This window comes from Oncorhynchus tshawytscha, unplaced genomic scaffold (genome assembly GCF_018296145.1).
Source record: "Oncorhynchus tshawytscha isolate Ot180627B unplaced genomic scaffold, Otsh_v2.0 Un_contig_8932_pilon_pilon, whole genome shotgun sequence".
Classification (NCBI taxonomy): Eukaryota; Metazoa; Chordata; class Actinopteri; order Salmoniformes; family Salmonidae; genus Oncorhynchus; species Oncorhynchus tshawytscha.
Genome location: NW_024609506.1, coordinates 128,883 through 148,829, shown reverse-complemented (window position 1 = coordinate 148,829; position 19,947 = coordinate 128,883). Strand labels below are relative to the sequence as shown.

Sequence of the window (19,947 nt, the reverse complement as noted above, 5' to 3'; positions counted from 1 at the left end):
CAGAAATGTCCACAAGAGCTGTTGCCAAATAATTGAATGTTCCTTTGCTCTACTATAAATTGCCTCCAACGTTGTTTGAGAGAATTTGGCATTACATCCAGGACCTCCACATCCAGCTTCTTCACCTGCAGGATCGTCTGAGGGAGGGGTGCTGAGGAGAATTTGTCTGTCTGTAAAAACGTCCTTTTGTGGGGCTCCACAGATACTTTGAACTCTCGCAAAGTGGGAGATGCTGTCGAGGAACATTGGCATGTTTTATCATCAGACCCAGCTTTGCCAGCAGAATTTAAGAACCCACCACTTATAGTATATAGGAGAGGTAGCAATTTACGTGACAAGTTGGTCCATGCCAACTGCCAGCCACAAACGAAAATGAGCCAGGCTCTTTTACGCCCTCTTCTGAATGATAGCTATAAATGCAGAGGCTGCGCACAGTGCAACAATATAATGAACTGTGAATACTTCTGCCACCCACATATGGAAAACGGTTCCAAATAAATGACATTTTGACATGCTTCTCCGCCCATGTTATCTACATGATTAAATGTCAATGTGGGTCGCATTATATAGGAAAAACCTCTCATTCTCTCAAACAGAGAATTAGTGAACGTAAAAGTTCAATTGTCACAATACATTTTAATGACCTAAAACATGACATTTCTACCTTTAGGTTTTGTGGCAAAGAGAAAGTCAAGGTATCAGACAGGTGATATAGATAATACTCTGAGGAAAAGAGAATGTTTTGGGATTTTCACCCTCCAGACATTATTCCCCAAAAGTGTTAATGATACAATGCCCATGCATGTTATGTTTTACATGTCAACAAGAACTAATGTCGTTCACCACTTCAGCCTACTCCTGCACTGTACCCAATCATTCATCAGAACTTACTTGAGAGGTGGATGTCCTCGCTGTGGTTTTACAGACGTTTTATGTACACACTTTATTAGAATAGTTATGTAATGTCCATTGTTATATTTGTGAGGAACACATGTTTATTTTTCCTTGACTACAACCCCATTCGATGCACGGAACAGATCAAATCAAATCAAATGTTAGTGGTCACATACACATGGTTAGCAGATGTTATTGTGAGTGTAGCGAAATGCTTGTGCTTCTAATTCCGACAGTGCAGCAATATCTAACAAGTCATCTAACAATTCCACAACAAATACCTAACACACACAAATCTAAGTAAAGGAATGGAATAAGAATATGTAAATATAAATGTATGGATGACCAATGACCGAGTAGTATAGGCTAAGATGCAATATATATAGAATAAAGTAAATACATACGAGATGAGTAATGCAAGATATGTAAACATCATTAAAGTGGCATTATTATTTATTAAAGTGGCCAAGGATTTCAAGTCTGTTTGTAGGCAGCCGCCTCTCTGTGCTAGTGATGGCTGTTTAACAGTCTAATGGCCTTGAGATAGAAGCTGTTTTTCAGTCTCTCTGTCCCAGCTTTGATGCACCTGTACTGACCTCGCCTTCTGGATGGTAGCGGGGTGAACAGGCAGTGGCTCGGGTGCTTGTTGTCCTTGATAATCTTTTTAGCCTTCCTGTGACATCGGGTGCTCGATGTGGGTGGCGCAGTGTCTGCATAAGGGTGCAAATTAAAAACGCTCACAAAAGCTCCACATCCAGCTTCCTCACCGGTGGGATTGTCTGAGGGAGGGTGGGGGTTGCTGAGGAGTATTTCTGTCTGTAATAAAGACCTTTTGTGGGGAAAACATTCTGATTTGCTGGGCCTGGCTCCCAAGTGGGTGGACCTATGCCCTCCAAGGCCCACCAATGGCTGGACCTCTGCACATTCATGTGAAATCCATGGACTAATTTATTTAGTTCAATTGACTGATTTCCTTATATGAACCATAACTCAGTAAAATCGTTGAAATCTTTGCGTGTTGCATTTGTATATTTGTTCAGTATAAATAAATCAATAAAAGACAGAGGTAAGAGCTGAGAAATGAGGGAGGGAAGGAGAGATGTTTTTACAGGTGCTTTAACCATGTGGTTTTAATGTTTGGTCCTCTAAGGCAGGCACTCAGAGCAAGACCAGCCGTGGTGGGAAAAGAGCAGAAACACAACAGGAACTTTTTATCTGCTAAAAATGATTTATTAATACAATATGGTATAGTACACCCCATAGCATAGTATGACTGGCAGAAACCAGAGAAGGCAAAAGTAGAGAAAACACTAAACAATGATCCCATTCCCACATCTGTACGTGACTGAGTAAGCAGTACATAATCACATTAAACCCTTGCTAAAATCATGGTCAGCAAATTGAATAAAATAAAACATACAAATGGCAGGAAATGCTTTTGTCCCATCTCCAAGAACTCTATGATGCCGTCCCAGGTGCCTTCACTCCAACAACTCCGTCCCAGGTGCCTTCACTGCGACAACTCCATCCCAGGTGCCTTCACTCCAACAACTCCGTCCCAGGTGCCTTCACTGCGACAACTCCATCCCAGGTGCCTTCACTGCGACAACTCCATCCCAGGTGCCTTCACTCCAACAACTCCATCCCAGGTGCCTTCACTGCGACAACTCCGTCCCAGGTGCCTTCACCTTCACTCCGATAACTCCGTCCCAGGTGCCTTCACTGCGACAACTCCATCCCAGGTGCCTTCAACTTCACTCCAACAACTCCGTCCCAGGTGCCTTCACCTTCACTCCGACAACTCCGTCCCAGGTGCCTTCACTCCGACAACTCCGTCCCAGGTGCCTTCACTCTGACAACTCCGTAACAGGTGCCTTCACTCCGACAACTCCATCCCAGGTGCCTTCACTCTGACAACTCCATCCCAGGTGCCTTCACTCCGACCTAGGTGCCTTCACTCTGACAACTCCATCCCAGGTGCCTTCACTCTGACAACTCCATCCCAGGTGCCTTCACTCCGACCTAGGTGCCTTCACTCTGACAACTCCATCCCAGGTGCCTTCACTCTGACAACTCCATCCCAGGTGCCTTCACTCCGACCTAGGTGCCTTCACTCTGACAACTCCATCCAAGGTGCCTTCACTCCGACAACTCCATCCCAGATGCCTTCACTCCGACAACTCCATCCCAGGTGCCTTCACTCTGACAACTCCATCCCAGGTGCCTTCACTGCGACAACTCCGTAACAGCGCGGCGACAACAGTGGATCAAAGAGCTGCACCAGAGTGGAGAACGCCACGTCTTCCTGTAACAGACATCAATGACAAGAAGAACAAAAACAGTTTGAAAACAACGTCAAAGACCACCCCCCCAAGACACACCACCGCTCCGCAGAGTTTGTCTTTGAACCACACCGCGAGGGGTCTCAGATGAGAACTGTTCTCTCCCCTGTGAAAGATCTTTGTAACGTTTCCCTCGAGTAGTCACATCTGTGCAAATATTGTGTTAGGTGGACTCTGACAGGCTGGAAGCAGCATGTTTGAATACTGTCTTTATGTTTGAACACAGTCTGGCTTGATACCTTACAGCTACTGACCAATTATGGCACCATGTGATTGGTAGGCCTGCACTGAGAGCTATGCTTTTGTACAAAGCTAAATCAACAGTCTGCACTGACCACCACATGCACGCACGCTCACACACAGTATGTGTGTCATTTTGAGTGTGGACACTTGGTTGGACTTGGAAAAAAAATCTGCATACTCATCAATTTCTGTTACATATTCCTGTTAGGGAACACTTTTGTACAAGGCATCAAACTTAGATAGCTCATTACGATCACTCAAATCACAGATTACGTCATTAGTTTTGGCCGGGGTACAACGGTGTGAAGTTACACCCCTGGTCTGTAATAAGGGGACACTTCAAACTCTCCACAGCGCGAACTCAACCCTAATGGCATCCTCTCTGATTTCTCCCGACTTAAGTGATCTGTCGTAGGGAAATGTAACAAGTCGCAAAGCTCCTTTAATGTTTGGGACAAGCAAATCATCAAGACCTATGGATAAACATACAGCATTTATAGGAGCTGAGTTTAGGGGCCTTAAATGACACGTACCAAGTCATTCAGTAAATAGCTCAACCATTCTACGGGCCACACCACTGTATCACTTTAAAGAGATGTACCGAAGACAACTAATAGTCTACATAACCACGTCATCCAAAATCCCGTCTGAGAAAACATTAATGGAACAGCTAACCAGGTACAGTATTTGGCTGGTCTCAAATCTGTTTGTGCTGTAGAGCCAACTTCTATGGTCAATGTTGCATATATAGCACAAACAGATCTGGGACCAGGCTTGAACGGTGTAGCCATGGTCTCTGTAGCAGCGAAAGCCACTAAAACCACACTCCAAGAATCCTTCTCCTTTTTGTCCTATCACATTGTGAATCAATGAACACACCCTATAGCAATTAGCCAGACAATGTGCATTCCAGGCCCAGACCTCCTCTGTTTGTAGCTGGGAGGGAGAAACAATAGTTCCCGCCATTGGTCTGGCGGCTGAGGTCATGTTTTCACCCACTACTTAGCTATGGGGAACCAGACACGGGTAATTATGGGACAATGAGGAAAAGAGATGTTTGGTGTCGCGCAGCGGCCGTTTGAAGTCATAGGGACCGGACCACTATATCTGGCCTGCGTGTGTCTGTGTGGGTTAGTGTGTGTCTGTGTGTGTTTGTGTGTGTCTGTGTGTGTTTGTGTGTGTCTGTGTGTGTCTGTGTGGATTGGTGTGTGTCTGTGTGTGTTTGTTTGTGTGTGTCTGTGTGTGTTTATGTGTGTCTGTGTGTGTCTGTGTGTGACCACAGGCTGGAGGGATTGAGAGAGAATGAACAAGGAGGAAGTGAGGCCTCTCCTTTTTTAGTAACAATGACTGGTGTGCTGTAGTTGGGGTGCATCTCAATAGTGGACCCCATCCCTTGTCTCCTCTCCTTTATCTGCACAGAACTGTAGGAACTGGACAGGGGAAAGCAAATCCCCAGTAGACATCCACCATTTTAGTCTCACCGATCCCTATTCAGATCAGTGCATATGAAGGAGACAAGGAGAGGCAGCCACATTAGACTAGTGAGATGCATCCCAAGTCTGTTGTGTGCCACTGTGGTTGAGGCTGTTCCTGTACCTGCTCTTTCAGGTAGCAGAGGCGGTCCAGGAGAATCAGACCCTCGATGCAGGGAGCCAAAGTCACCTTCAGCTGGGTAAACACAGGAAGCAGGTCAGTAAACACTAGTTTTAAGTGTACTTCTGTTAAGTGTACTTCAACACTATGGGATCCAACGGAATACAACTAGGCACCGTATCAAAGCAGAGCAGAGCAGGGCTGTTGTAATGTCATTGAAATAGAACCCCTCTGATTTCAAAACTAGGTTTCATTAGCAGCCTGAGGACAGTAAAAATATCACTTTTTTGCCAGATGATTTACACAGAGTAGAGTTTACACAAGTCATTGAGGGAGTTGTGTAAACGTAAACCAACTTTAATAAGGCTTAATAACCACTCCAAAATAGAAAGTACTGGACAAAGAGAACCAATGCTCCTATAGCCATAGAAGTCCTGTGTGAGCCATTCATTCAGAGTGATAATGGTTCCTCTAGGTAGTAGTGCTATAGTATCCCAGTTGGGACCTACCATGTTAAAGGCCTCCATCTCAACCATCCTGGGTCGGTATGTGTCGTGGTAACCCTGTATGACACTGTCAGAGAGCTGGTAGAGAGGGAAGGAAGGAGGGAGAGAGGGCGGGAGGCAGAGGAGAGGTAGAGAGATGGAGGAGGGAGAGATGGGAGAGAGAGGGAGGGAGGGATGAAGAGAAGAATGTGGGAAGTGTTAAGAGACAGAGCAGGGTCATGTGTGGAGGTGATAGGTGAGTAACATGAGAGTGGTAACACACAACCCATTGAACACTTTTAATCCCAGGCTTTACGAGCAACAAATCTCTCATTTATAGAACAACTCGAGGGAGCCAGTTGAGACATATTCCCTAATCCCTGCACTCGCTGTTTGTTTAACAATGCCTTACCCATGATCACACAGTACTCTAGGTGCATATTACACAACCTGTCCTTTTCTAAAGAGCCCTTTCGATTCCATGTGTCAGTTTCAAAGATGGTTTAGAGCAACCAAAGACGTTCAACTGCACAGGGATTTCAGGTACCATTACAGATAATCGTTACTGTCAGTTCAATTGTACAGAGCTATGCTAAAAGCTTGTCCTCTCGATGGGATTTCACATCTTACGCCAAGAATACGTTGTTGTGTTTATAAATTATTTTTTTTACCCCAAATCCATTATGGGTTGCTTTCCTGGTGTCCAAAGCAGCAGTGTGGGATTCCCCCTGAGGATGTGTTGCTCTGAAGAAAATTCCCAAGTCTGTTCCCAAAACGCCCTAATATTGTGATATCTCCCATCACTGACCTTTGACTCATCCAGCTCCAGCCTCCGGAGGGCTCTCCAGACGTAGTCCACGAACGAGGTGGCCTTGGAGTAGACATTCCCCACACGCTTCTCGCTGCCAACGACACACACACGTGAAGACAGCTCTTTCAACCCCCAAATCACCATCTCTGAAATTAGCCTACCAGTGTATATTAAGTCATAGGCATCCGATTCTCCTCTTCCCTCTCTTATTTTTCCTCCCTTGCTACGCTACGCTACGCTACAACACCCTGGCAACCAGGGTGAAACAGTCATCACACATGCAATAGTAGAGAGGTGGTCAGGTCCATTAATGGGATCCTGATTTCACTCAGCGAGGGACCCAGTGTCCTGTAGGCTACAGGGATAGACATGTCAGTGAGAGGTGTGAGGTTGTCATCGTGTGTGTGTGTGTGTGTGTGTGTGTGTGTGTGTGTGTGTGTGTGGTTGTCTTTGTGTGTGTGTGTGTGTGTAATACAGAGGGTACCTCCTCTGTCTCTATGGGGCTGAGAAGACCAACTGTAGATTTCTCTGTTCAGTTTTCACCAGGATCAATCATTCCTCTTCACTTGTTCTACTTTACCCAGCAGCAGTCAACAACCCATTCAGGAAGTCTGACGATCTTACATTGTGGGCTGCTCCTTCCAACGTTCAAAATGACTATTCACCATAACTTCAGCTAGAGGGGTAGAGAATACTCTTTTTGTATCTTCACATCAGAAGTCTGTGTTTTTTGTATCCTAGCTGAATGAATGAGAAAGTGGAGATTCTTACAAACCATAAAATGAGGGCCAGTAAATCCCACTAGAGTAAAAGCTAACAGGTTTTGTCAACGGTACTGCAGACCCCCAAGACAGGGGCACCTGGACTCTCTCAGTAGTCTGGTATAGCCTACTGCTTTGGATGTCCCCTAAACAGGGAGACCAAACCTACCTTTTAAAGGAGCTGTAGTGATCCCTTAGAATCACATGGAGGACGGCCCTATAGAAGAGTGACTCCATCTGAATCTGTGGAGACAGAAAATAATCAAAGATCCCATGTTGTCTTCGCTTACAAAAAACATTTTTTTCTTGAGATATTCATTCATTCTCTGCCAGTGATTAGGGTGTGTATTAAAACCCATTGGAGGAAACGTTTTTATGACAATGCCCAATGCTTATACCAAACTCAACATATGATCTGAGTGCAATCAGACTGGTTGTTGGACGCAAGCTGCCGTTTAAGCATGCAGTCCCATCCCTTAGTGATTACATTAATATTCAGAAAAATTATTTATGAATGGTCCGGGCGGTATCGTGTAACGGGTTTGACCCCGTACACTAACGTCCCTAGTGGCAGCCTATTCCCTATAAAGTGCACTACTTTTGACCAGAACCCTATGGACCCTTGTCAAAAGTAGTGCACTATATAGGGAATAGGGTGCCACTTGGGACGCAACCTAAGGTCGGCGGCTCAAATATCTATAGTATTGTAAGTCTCAATCAGGCCTTATTGTATGTGAAAGACCCTGGAGAAGTATGGGAACAGTGTGCTCTAAGGCATCCGTATCCACTCGCTCTGGAACGCAGAAAATAAAAACAGGATCTGTCGCGTCTGGGAAACGCACGTGGCCAGTTGCTGGAAGCAATCATTCAATTGATCAGCTTTGATTATCTTTGATGAGCACAAATTTGTAGCAACCAAAAAAACTCATTGAACTGTGATTGCATGATGTCATTCTCACACAGACAACTCATTGTACTGTAGTTTGGCCAAATGTGTCCAATGTATTGATATACATGTATATAGTACTTACCCCTTGGCCCTTGGCAACTCTCTCCAAAGCCTGAATAAGAGAAAATAAAGTGAAATGCTATTAAGTATTCAGTATTTATTAGGACCCCATGAATGGACTCTCCCAGGGGTCACAGAGTTAAAAATGTTACATTGCTCTTACAACATGTGGAACTCAAAAGGTAGAAGATATCAGTTAGTTAGTCTCACGACAATAACAGACTGAGGACCAACTGTACAGCATTGAACAGTTGTGGGCACTAAAACGTCAATACTGTGGCACAACCTAACCTTATAGTGCCCTCAACTATACTGTCTAGTTGACAGATGGTGCATAAAAGTGAATGCATTGCTGACAGAAATATATACTGAACAAAAATATAAAATGCAACATGCAACAATTTCAAAGATTTTACTGAGTTACAGTTCATATATATAGAAATCAATTCAAATAAATAAATGAGGCCCTAATCTATGGATTTCACATGACTGGGAATACAGATATGTATCTGTTGGTTACAGATACCTTTAAAACAAAGTAGGGCTGTGGATTAGAAAACCAGTCAGTATCTGGTGTGACCATTTGCCTCATACATCGCGACACATCTCCTTCACATAGAGTTGAACAGGCTGTTAATTGTGGCCTGTGGAATGTTGTCCCACTCCTCTTCAATGGATGTGCGAAGTTGCTGGATATTGGCGGGAACAGGAACACGCTGTCGTACACATCAATCCAGAGCATGCCAAACATGCTCAACGGGTGACATGACTGGTGAGTATGCAGGCCAGAACTGGGAAATTGTCAGCTTCCAGGAATTGTGTACAGATCCTTGCGACACACATTAGCATGCTGAAACATGAGGTGATGGTGGCGGATGAATGGTACACCAATGGGCCTCAGGATCTCATCATGATATCTCTGTGTATTCAAATTGCCATTGATAAAATGAAATTGTGTTTGTTGCCCATACCATAACCCCACTGCCACCATGGGGCACTCTGTTCACAATGTTGACATTAGCAAACCCATTAGCTCGCATATGCAACGCCATACACGTGGTCTGCAGTTGTGAGGGCGGTTGGACGTACTGTCAAATTCTCTAGAACGACGTTGGAGGCGGATTATGGTAGAGAAATTAACATTAAATTCTCTGGCAACAGCTCTGGTGGACATTCCTGCAGTCAGCATGCCAATTGCATGCTACCTCAACTTCAGACATCAGTGGCATTGTGTTGTGTGACAAAACTGCAGATATTGGAGTCGCCTTTTATTGTCCTCAGCACAAGGTGCACCTGTGTAATGATCATGCTGTTTAATAAGCTTCTTGATATGCCACACCTGTCAGGTTGATGGATTATCTTGGCAAAGGAGAAATGGTCACTAACAGGGATGTAAACAAAAGTATGTACAAAATCTGAGATATTTCAGCTCATGAAACATGGGACCAACACATTACATGTTGCCTTTATATTTCTGTTCAGTGGTCATTTCATATATATACAATGCTCAAAAAAATAAAGGGAACACTTAAACAACACAATGTAACTCCAAGTCAATCACACTTCTGTGAAATCAAACTGTCCAATTAGGAAGCAACACTGATTGACAATAAATTGCACATGCTGTTTGTGCAAATGGAATAGACAACAGGTGGAAATTAAAAGCAATTAGCAAGACACCCCCAATAAAGGAGTGGTTCTGCAGGTGGTGACCACAGATCACTTCTCAGTTCCTATGCTTCCTGGCTGATGTTTTGGTCACTTTTGAATGCTGGCGGTGCTTTCACTCTAGTGGTAGCATGAGACGGAGTCTACAACCCACACAAGTGGCTCAGGTAGTGCAGCTCATCCAGGATGGAACATCAATGCGAGCTGTGGCAAGAAGGTTTGCTGTGTCTGTCAGCGTAGTGTCCAGAGCATGGAGGGGCTACAAGGAGACAGGCCAGTACATCAGGAGACGTGGAGGAGACCGTAGGAGGGCAACAACCCAGCAGCAGGACCACTACCTCCGCCTTTGCGCAAGGAGGAGCAGGAGGAGCACTGCCAGAGCCCTGCAAAATTACCTCCAGCAGGCCACAAATGTGCATGTGTCTGCTCAAACGGTCAGAAACAGACTCCATGAGGGTGGTATGAGGGCCCGACGTCCACAGGTGGGGGTAGTGCTTAAAGCCCAACACCGTGCAGGACGTTTGGCATTTGCCAGAGAACACCAAGATTGGCAAAATCGCCACTGGCGCCCTGTGCTCTTCACAGATGAAAGCAGGTTCACACTGAGCACATGTGACAGACGTGACAGAGTCTGGAGACGCCGTGGAGAACGTTCTGCTGCCTGCAACATCCTCCAGCATGACCGGTTTGGCGGTGGGTCAGTCATGGTGTGGGGTGGCATTTCTTTGGGGGGCCGCACAGCCCTCCATGTGCTCGCCAGAGGTAGCCTGACTGCCATTAGGTACCGAGATGAGATCCTCAGACCCCTTGTGAGACCATATGCTGGTGCGGTTGGCCCTGGGTTCCTCCTAATGCAAGACAATGCTCGACCTAATGTGGCTGGAGTGTGTCAGCAGTTCCTCCAAGAGGAAGGCATTGATGCTATGGACTGGCCCGCCCGTTCCCCAGACCTGAATCCAATTGAGCACATCTGGGACATCATGTCTCGCTCCACAGACTGTCCAGGAGTTGGCGGATGCTTTAGTCCAGGTCTGGGAGGAGATCCCTCAGGAGACCATCCGCCACCTCATCAGGAGCATGCCCAGGCGTTGTAGGGAGGTCATACAGGCACGTGGAGGCCACACACACTACTGAGCCTCATTTTGACTTGTTTTAAGGACATTACATCAAAGTTGGATCAGCCTGTAGTGTGGTTTTCCACTTTAATTTTGAGTGTGACTCCAAATCCAGACCTCCATGGGTTGATAAATTTGATTTCCATTGAAGATTTTTGTGTGATTTTGTTGTCAGCACATTCAACTATGTAAAGAAAAAAGTATTTAATAAGAATATTTCATTAATTCAGATCTAGGATGTGTTAGTTTAGTGTTCCCTTTATTTTTTTGAGCAGTGTATATATATATATATATATATATATATATATGAAATGACAGTTGGCTAAATATCTGTCACCTAAGGTGAGTCAGGCTCACCAGACACGCCGACATCCTGGCATTTCTGCCACAGAACCAGGACTGCTCCCTCAGGTAGCCACTCAGGGGGAAACCACACACACTGCTGCTTGGGCACTCTGAAACAAACAAACACACACACTTTAATACCAGCTGTGTCAGAACTGCCCGTGTATTTAACACTATAGGAAAGTGTGACTATGGTAGTTGACAGGCCACCAACAAAAGTCCAAAGAGAGAGAGAATGAAGTGAAACATTAATGCTATTCAGAGCCTTCCCAAACTAGCTTTGAAGTTTCAAACTCGAAAAACCCGAGAGCGCGGGTGTCGCTAACCCCTTAGCCACATTGCTCTTTGACTCCACTCCTGTTGAACACATGGTAGTGGTATTAGCAGAGGTAGTCCTGGTCAGAGTCAATTGGAGCAGACAGGCTTTGCTAGAGTTTGAAGGCTAGCTTACAGTATACGTTGTGGAGTGTTTACATTTTGCTAGCACGCTAGCCTTATCTCAGCCACACTGAACTGACCACATCTCGAGGGCCAAGCACTGCTCGCCCCCTTCCCTGGCACACACACACCCACACACACACCCACACACGTGTTTCTAATATTGTAGCGTGCGACGAGGCATCTGTTAGTTCCCAACAGTCAGGAAGAAGGAGACAGTGGCTCTAGGGCTCTGCGGCACGCTTACTTCATGCCCTTAAGGACTGGTCCAAGGCCAGTTTATGTTAAGGGAAGCTGACTTCAGATCAGATGATGGGTCTCACACTCGGCTGAATCCACCAGACTGAATGACTATGATAAATGGTGCAGTCCAGTGGCTCTCGTTCCATACGAAACAATTGAATGGATGTTTCCTATACGACTTAGCTAAGGATCTCCACACTTTTATAGTCTTGAGCTCATTTAGTGGTTTGGGTTCCTATCTTTTAGGGTGAGGAAGTACACTGCAGGGTTTGGCCCACATCCCAGAATTCTTTGCAAGGCCGGGACAGCGAGAGAGAGAGAGGAAGGAGCGAGAAGCATGCAAGGACGTCTGGCACAATTCAAGTGTTTTCAATCAAAACGCTGTGATGTCATTATTGGCGGACCCAACAGAGTGGCGAGTCACAGGTCAGGGGTCGCAGTGTTAAGAGAGACAGCGTGATAGGAAGCTGCTCACCACACCACAGTGCCGAATCACTGTTAAAAGCACACAGCAGTTGTCATCACACACAGAGAGGATTCCAGGTTTCATACCTCATAAAGGGGGAGCAGTGAATCAGCAAACATACCCAGGAGCAACTGGAGCTAACATTCTAACCCATCACAGCTGAAGCTAAATGTATATCTAGCTATGACAGGGAGAAAAGAACCACATGATATTGAGTCTTCTAGGTTAAAAGAGGAATGTAGACTTAAGCAATAAGGCCCGAGGGGTGTGGTATATGGCCAATATACCACGGCTAAGGGCTGTTCTTAGGACACAGCCATTATCCGTGGTATATTGGCTATAAATCACAAACACCCGAGGTGCCATATTGCTATTAAAAACTGGTTAACAAAGTAATTAGAGCAGTAAAAATAAATGTTTTGTCATACCCGTGGTATACGGTCTGATATAACACAGCTGTCAGCCAATCAGCATTCAGTGTTTGAACGACCCAGTTTATAAGAGAGAATATTTCACTGTTGATGTCAGGGAAACAAATGTATTGTAAATTAGAGGGGGAAAAAGCAAGGGGAACAGGATATAGACACTACTATGGACTTTTCTATGGGTCTTTATATTCTGTATAGAGTAGATAGTGTTTTCTATACTATATAGCCCTATGGGTCTTTATATTCTGTGTAGAGTAGATAGTGTTTTCTATACTATATAGCCCTATGATATTCTGTGTAGAGTAGATAGTGTTTTCTATATAGCCCTATGGGTCTTTATATTCTGTGTAGAGTAGATAGTGTTTTCTATACTATATAGCCCTATGGGTCTTTATATTCTGTGTAGAGTAGATAGTGTTTTCTATACTATATAGCCTATGGGTCTTTATATTCTGTGTAGAGTAGATAGTGTTTTCTATACTATATAGCCCTATGGGTCTTTATATTCTGTGTAGAGTAGATAGTGTTTTCTATACTATATAGCCCTATGGGTCTTTATATTCTGTGTAGAGTAGATAGTGTTTTCTATACTATATAGCCCTATGGGTCTTTATATTCTGTGTAGAGTAGATAGTGTTTTCTATACTATATAGCCCTATGGGTCTTTATATTCTGTGTAGAGTAGATAGTGTTTTCTATACTATATAGCCCTATGGGTCTTTATATTCTGTGTAGAGTAGATAGTGTTTTCTATACTATATAGCCCTATGGGTCTTTATATTCTGTGTAGAGTAGATCCTATTTAGTGTATTGTACATTTAGAATGATGACTTAATGAAGTTTTTCGGGATTGATTAAGTGTGATTGGAATATAAATACCACAGCGCTCTCGTATGAAGTCAGAATACATGCTGGATAAATCATATCCAATTCAACACCTGAACATTAGCGGGTCAGAAATATCACGTTTGCAATCCTCTAAACTGTTATCCTGAGACGATAAATCCATTCAATGATTCTAACAGTCTCTTCTTAGCTAACCGAATCTAGAGAGCGCAAGTTGGCTGTGTACCCAACTCATCAACCCACATCAGTGTTTATGCTACTTCATATTTGGCTTGTGAGAGAATGATGCTTCCTTGGGCTGGTGAGAGTGACAAAGTAGACACTGCATGGTGACAGAATTATGATTAGCATAAAAACTGGGGGATGTCTGTGGACAGGTTGCAGGTCTCCTAGTGGGGGAGAGGGGGCAGTTGCAGTCTGTAGTCCTAAGTAAGAGTTTGGCTCTGGTTGAGATTTCCACAATGGAAACCATATGTTCTCTAAGGGGCGGAGGAGGGTGGGTCTGTTTGCTGGTGACTGTGTCTCCCTGCCTGCCTGCGTGCGTGTGTGTGCGTGCGTGCGTGCGTATGTATGTATGTATGTATGTATGTATGTATGTATGTATGTATGTATGTATGCATGTTTGTATGTATGTATGCACTGCATACTGTGTGTATGTATGTATGTATGTATGTATGTATGTATGTATGTATGTATGTATGTATGTATGTATGTATGTATGTATGTATGTATGTATGTATATGTATGTATACTGTGTGTAATGAATTAATGAAATCGAGGCCTTTCCCTTGGGTAATACACAAAAGCCTCTCTGTACACCAGGTTGGTAATTAGATGGTAAGTCCACTGTCCCTGCCTCCTTTCCCTGTCCCTCTGACTGATCTGAACGGACTTGATAGGTGAGAGACACAGTCATTCTAACCTACAGTATCTAGTCCATTCCCACTGGAGGAACTTTGTGAATGATCTATACACTCTCTCACACACACTCTCACACACTCTCTCACACACTCTCACACACTCTCCCCAGACACACACACACTCTCACACACTCTCCCACACACTCACCCACTCTCACATTCTCACACACTCTCTCACTCTCACACACACACTCACACACTCTCACACACCACACTCACCACACACTCACACACTCACACACACACTCACACACACACACACACACACACACACACACACACACACTCTCTCACACACTCTCACTCTCACACACACACACTCTCACACACACACTCTCTCACACACACTCTCTCACACACACTCTCACACACACTCTCACACACACACACTGTATGCCAAGCTTTACTATCCCCCTGGCCATGTAATTACCTTGTCTGGTGGGATCAAACTCCTCAGAGAGAAGGTGGTAGCAGCAGCCAACGCTACAGACGGAGAGGAGCTCCCGTTTGGCCACAAACATGCGCAGGGTGCTGGGCGCCAGGTCTCCACACGTGTGCAGACCAACCATGACCGCATCCTGGGTTTGGAAAACAGGGAGAGAGCGGCCTCAGCACTGAAACAGGCCTACATTAGCAATGTGATGCAGAGCTGGCATGAGTAATCATACAATTATATTATAGGCACATTGACACAAGCACACATTTGAAAGAAAATGTCTACTTGAATGTGTTTGTACTATGGTGTGAATATGAATATGAATCTTAGAGACTTAAGCTATCTAAATGAATGAATTGCCACACAACCGCAGTTGGTGACATTTCCATTCAAAAGAGCATGGTTTTGCCGTTGTCGTTGTCGTTGTCTTATTCGTCGACAGTGAGTGTTACCTACCTCTAACTCCCCAATAATTTCCTTGAGCTCCGTCTCCGCGGTAACATAGGAGGTCAGAGGTGAGTACAGCATGCCGCTGCCCATGCCACCACTGTTAACCCAGCTCATGGCCTTCCTCTCCAGGTTCTCCCTCTTCCTCCTCTCCCTCTCTTCCAGGCTCAACTCACTGGGGGGAACCCGGGGGGAGGTGGGCTCCACCATGCCCACACACAGGGCACTGAGAAAAGGATCCTCTGGAGCTGAGGCTGGGTCACTTTGGTCCGACTCTGGAAGGGAATTGTCCTCTAACAAAATGGCGGAGGTAAGTGATGTCATTGCATCTTCCTCATTCCGATCTGTTAACCCTGTTGTGTTGGTCTGTGCCTCCCCATCTCTCCTCCCCTTCCCCTCCTCCTTCTCTGCATCCCCACTCGTCTTAACCATATCCCCTCTCGCTCTCTCACCGGGTGCAATATCCTCCAAGTCCTCCTGGCCTGAGGGGGGCATCACTGTCGGAGTCCTATTGGCTTTGCTGTGCCTCTGGTAGGCCCGGGAGTACTTCTTGAGCTTCCTGTTCCTCTCCTGGGCGCCGTGCGTGTTGACGCTGGACGAGTCGATGCCATACACCTGGAGGCCGTACTGCAGCGACAGGAAGGAGCACAGGTAACCTTTCCCCGAGCCCACATCAATCACCTGGGAGACAAAGATTTATTGTGATGGGTCAGAAAATAATGTAGTCCAGTCGATGTTGTTCAAGCTTGGTCTTGGGTGCACTACTCATAGGGTGTGCAGGCTTTCGTTCTAGCCCACCACTGTTTAATTCATCAGTTAATCATCAAGCCCTTGATAAGTTGAGTCGGGTGTGTAAGGCCGCAACAAAAGCCTGCATACACCTTGTAGTTACGCAGGAGCAGGATTGAAGAACACTGTTGTGGTCTGGGCCAGGGCACACGGTAGCAAAACATTAACATTTTAAAAAGAAAACTGAGTTTCTTATCCAACAATATCAGAAGGTACCTCAGTCTGTTTGAGTGTTTTCTTCTGTTTTGTGCCTGCTAAAATGAGACCCGGTTGTGTCTTTCACCTGTTTGACCCGGCAGCGCTGGGCTAGACTGGCCACCACCTCTGACATGGCCTGCACCTCGTGGGACTTCTTGGAGTTCATAAACTCATCACTCTCCACCACAGCAGCTGGAACTGTCAATGGACACACATGTGCAATGTCAGTGAATCCTTGCATGGATGGCAGAACTGTACACCATCTGTGCATTGCTATTGATTGACCTGTGACCAAACCATAGAATTACTATAATTATATTTCTATATCAGTGACACTAATGACAGTGTGTTACAATGACAGAACCAAGGCCTTTCCCCTTTAGTTATTCTTAGGATAGGTTAGGATAGTGTCCATTCTTTTGTACCTTCCTCCAGGGGTTGAGCGTTGTCAGTGTGTCTGAGGGATTGCAGTAGCTCTGTGCGGCCCACACAGACCCCGAGGCCAGGCAGGGAGTGGGCATAGGCAGCCTCCAAGAGCTCAGCCACATCCACCAGGCGCTTACTATCATCACAGAAACCAAAGGTGATCTTCTTGGCTTTTCGAGAGTAAAAAAGAAAATAAACATAAGTTGTCCTTTGTTTATTTTATTCAACATTTTGACTTTGATAAATATTACAACCGTGTAATAACAATTACATATGAAACATTTCATATTTGTCAATGAACCAACGACAAAATAACACTTACTGGTACCACTGCCATGATTTAAGTAGTGTTCTGGCGCCCTCTTGTGGTCACCATTCAAAGTGATCTCTGTCAAGACCTCCACGGGTGGCACAGCCATGAACTGGTCCCATACATCGCAAGTGTAGAAATCCACAGTGTGGGCATTGGCGATGCTCAGTGAAACAGAGAGGAAGAGTTTAACAGCATCTATTTTTTTCTGAATCGCTTCCAGAGAATTAATGGAAGATGCCATTGAATAAAAACTCTAACCTAGACCTGTTTACAGCAGGTCCAAGAATGACTCCCCTCTTTACAGTATAATCAGGCATAACTAGTTGCAACTGAACGACGATGATTTTCTTAGCACGTATGTGGCAGCCATGTTGGGTGTACCGAAATACATTGAGTTCTACGGACGCTATCCTTACTTACGCACCAACACAAATGACGTCCCTCGTGGTCGATTGCTCGTGGATGGATTTGTCATGTCTTTCGGAGACTTCCACGTACGTCATAACAATGCGACGAAAAGCACATGCGACGTAAACACATGAAACGTGCGATATTTTGCTAAAATTGAGTGAAATGACACCACCAGCACAGCAGAAAATGAAGACCAAGGGGACATTTGACGGAAAACGTGCCAATAGAAACCAACCCTACAATCGACCAGGGGGCAAGAAGAAGTGGGTCTCTGAGCACAAAGTATTCGACGGCAGTATTGGAGAAGGTAGCTCAGCTGGCATGCCAGTGCTAGCTAGCCATAGTCTGAGTTCTAGTCACTTTAGCTAGCTAACCTGCCACTGGAATATAATAGTTAGCTGAACAGAGACGGCAACCAGGCTACGCTAGCCTATCTAGCTATGTGTGTGTTTAGAATTGCAGTTAATGTATATTGTATAAAATGAAATCATTCAATATGTAGAGTGCCAGGATAACTAGACCTTCCAACTGTAGAAGTGGGGAATCTATAAATGTCCTGATTAATCTATGAAGATCCCCCTTGATCAATTAGCTAATAAACTAACTTAGCTACATGGGTGGCTAAATGTTTGTGTAAGTTAACAAACAGTGTTTTTGCAGATATACATTAATGCTTGAACCATAAACATCTCTCTTTCCTCAGGCCAGGGCTTTGCCTTCAAAAGGAAGGAGAAAGTGAAACATGAATACAACAAACTGCTACGGAAGGAGAGGAGGAAGAACACAGAGGTCAAAACCCAATATACAGAACAGTACCCCGAACATCTGAGGCATCTCTACGAGGCTGAGGCCGAGAAACTGAGGAATGAGGTTAAGACGAACAGAATCAACAGAACCAAAGCTAGGATGGCTGGCGGTGGTGGTCCAGTAGAGGAGGAAGCAGCTCCCATGGCTGTGAATGAAGCCCCCACGGACCTAGCTACAGCCATAGACCCTGCAGAGGACATCTCCTCTGACAAGACTGACTCTGCCCCACAGCCCACTCCAGCAGTTGCGGCCTCAAAGAATGACAGGTAGTCACTTAAATGTTTGCATTCTGCTTTACTCATTTCATTTGTATATATTGTATTATATTCTACTGTATTTTAGTCAACGCCACTCCGACATTGTTTGTCTTAATGTTGATATATTTCTTAGTTCCATTATTTTGCTTTTAGATTTGTGTGTATTGCTGTGACTTGTTAGATACTACTGCACTGTAGGAGTTAGGAACACAAGCATTTCACTACACCCGCAATAACATCTGCCAAATATGTGTCTGTGACAATACAATTTGCTAATCTGGTTTGGAGTAAAGCAGTTTGTGCAAAAAAATTTACATGCATTATCCATTTGCAGTGTACTGTGTAAAATGTAATTGCTGTCAATGAAGTGTGGCAATGCTTTGTGCGAAATGTCGTTGCAGTCAAGGCCAACCACTTGAAGGAGTTACAATGCAACATGTTAATGTGTCGTTGTGTTCCAGTCTACCCATGAGTAACCGGAGTAAAAAGAAAATGCTGAGGAAGACTTCCTATCAGAAAACAAAAGAGGAGTTTGAAAGTGTTAAAGAAAAGCAGAAGAATAAGAAAGAGGTATAGTTTCACGTTCTCAATTAAAGCCCTCAGAAAAGTACTATCGTAGGTCAAAAGCGTTGGACTGTTCTCAACGAGTGGTATTTTCTTCCTCCATATAGGAGTTTTTGAAGAACAAGGAGCAGAAAGAAGAAGCTATCCAGAAGTACAAACAGAAGAAAATGGAGACATTTCAGATCCTGAGCAAAAAGACGAAGAAGGGACAGCCCAACCTGAACCTACAGATGGAATACCTGCTCCAGAAGATTCAAGGGACCGGGCCGGGAAAATGACCCAGAAAAATGGACGTCGGAGGTTTCAAATAGCAAATATACAGTTGACTCTTACTGTGATGGTTTTATATCATAGATGAGTCTTGTTCTTATTTTGTGAACTGCCACTTTGAATAGATTGTATCATAATAGATTTTCAGACTTTTAGCGGTTTATTTACATTTTGAACCACAAGGTGACATTTGTGAGATGCGCTGTTCTTGTAAAATACTTAAATATTCCTTTCAAATAAGCAACAATTTCTATTAAATGTTAATAAAAGGTTGTAAGCGAAGTCTGGGTTATTATTCTATATATGAGTGCACCAAAAACTAAAGCTAGTGTTGATTTAAGTAGACTGCAGAATTGAGTTACAAATGTAGTGTTTAATTTGTAGCGCGACAAAATAGAGACCGTGTCCTGGACACCCTTTGG

The 19,947-nt window shown here is 44.6% G+C and overlaps 2 protein-coding genes across 8 annotated transcripts; one reads left to right on the top strand and one right to left on the bottom strand.

Annotated features, from left to right (window-relative positions):
- Nucleotides 1–2,108: 2,108 nt before the first annotated feature.
- LOC121838824 (methyltransferase-like protein 25) lies at nucleotides 2,109–17,603 on the bottom strand. 6 transcript variants are annotated; one of them, XR_006082258.1, is made up of 13 exons: nucleotides 17,226–17,603; nucleotides 16,903–17,073; nucleotides 16,563–16,675; nucleotides 15,500–16,171; nucleotides 15,038–15,185; nucleotides 11,279–11,376; nucleotides 8,161–8,190; nucleotides 7,299–7,372; nucleotides 6,366–6,459; nucleotides 5,582–5,656; nucleotides 5,076–5,147; nucleotides 2,682–3,199; nucleotides 2,109–2,640 (listed from the first exon to the last, which is right to left on the bottom strand). XR_006082258.1 is itself a non-coding variant. In XM_042315598.1 (13 exons), exons 1-13 carry the CDS (start codon nucleotides 17,455–17,457, stop codon nucleotides 2,829–2,831), a joined length of 1,887 nt encoding a protein of 628 aa, XP_042171532.1. In that variant the 5' UTR covers nucleotides 17,458–17,603; the 3' UTR covers nucleotides 2,109–2,828. The 6 variants fall into 6 exon arrangements, 4 of the variants coding, with proteins under 4 accessions (XP_042171532.1, XP_042171533.1, XP_042171531.1 ...); XR_006082257.1 differs by having other exon boundaries at nucleotides 2,109–2,838; nucleotides 2,888–3,199; XM_042315598.1 differs by having other exon boundaries at nucleotides 2,109–2,838; nucleotides 3,102–3,199.
- A 96-nt stretch (nucleotides 17,604–17,699) lies between these two features.
- On the top strand, nucleotides 17,700–19,807 carry LOC112217218 (thyroid transcription factor 1-associated protein 26 homolog). 2 transcript variants are annotated; one of them, XM_042315603.1, is made up of 4 exons: nucleotides 17,700–17,934; nucleotides 18,331–18,700; nucleotides 19,093–19,261; nucleotides 19,363–19,807. In XM_042315603.1, exons 1-4 carry the CDS (start codon nucleotides 17,790–17,792, stop codon nucleotides 19,531–19,533), a joined length of 855 nt encoding a protein of 284 aa, XP_042171537.1. In that variant the 5' UTR covers nucleotides 17,700–17,789; the 3' UTR covers nucleotides 19,534–19,807. The 2 variants fall into 2 exon arrangements, with proteins under 2 accessions (XP_042171537.1, XP_042171538.1); XM_042315604.1 differs by having other exon boundaries at nucleotides 17,701–17,934; nucleotides 19,153–19,261.
- The last annotated feature ends 140 nt before the right edge of the window (nucleotides 19,808–19,947 follow it).

Excerpts from the sequence above, each read along its gene's own strand:
- LOC121838824 (XM_042315597.1), bottom strand. The coding sequence starts at position 17,457 with ATGGCATCTTCCATTAATTCTCTGGAAGCGATTCAGAAAAAAATAGAT. Across the intron at positions 11,377-15,037 it reads GTTTGATCCCACCAGACAAG|AGTGCCCAAGCAGCAGTGTG; the intron begins GTAATTACATGG and ends TGTTTGTTTCAG. Across the intron at positions 7,373-8,160 it reads GAGTTGCCAAGGGCCAAGGG|ATTCAGATGGAGTCACTCTT; the intron begins GTAAGTACTATA and ends CTGTCTCCACAG.
- LOC112217218 (XM_042315603.1), top strand. The coding sequence starts at position 17,790 with ATGACACCACCAGCACAGCAGAAAATGAAGACCAAGGGGACATTTGAC. Across the intron at positions 17,935-18,330 it reads CGACGGCAGTATTGGAGAAG|GCCAGGGCTTTGCCTTCAAA; the intron begins GTAGCTCAGCTG and ends CTCTTTCCTCAG. Across the intron at positions 19,262-19,362 it reads AGCAGAAGAATAAGAAAGAG|GAGTTTTTGAAGAACAAGGA; the intron begins GTATAGTTTCAC and ends TCCTCCATATAG.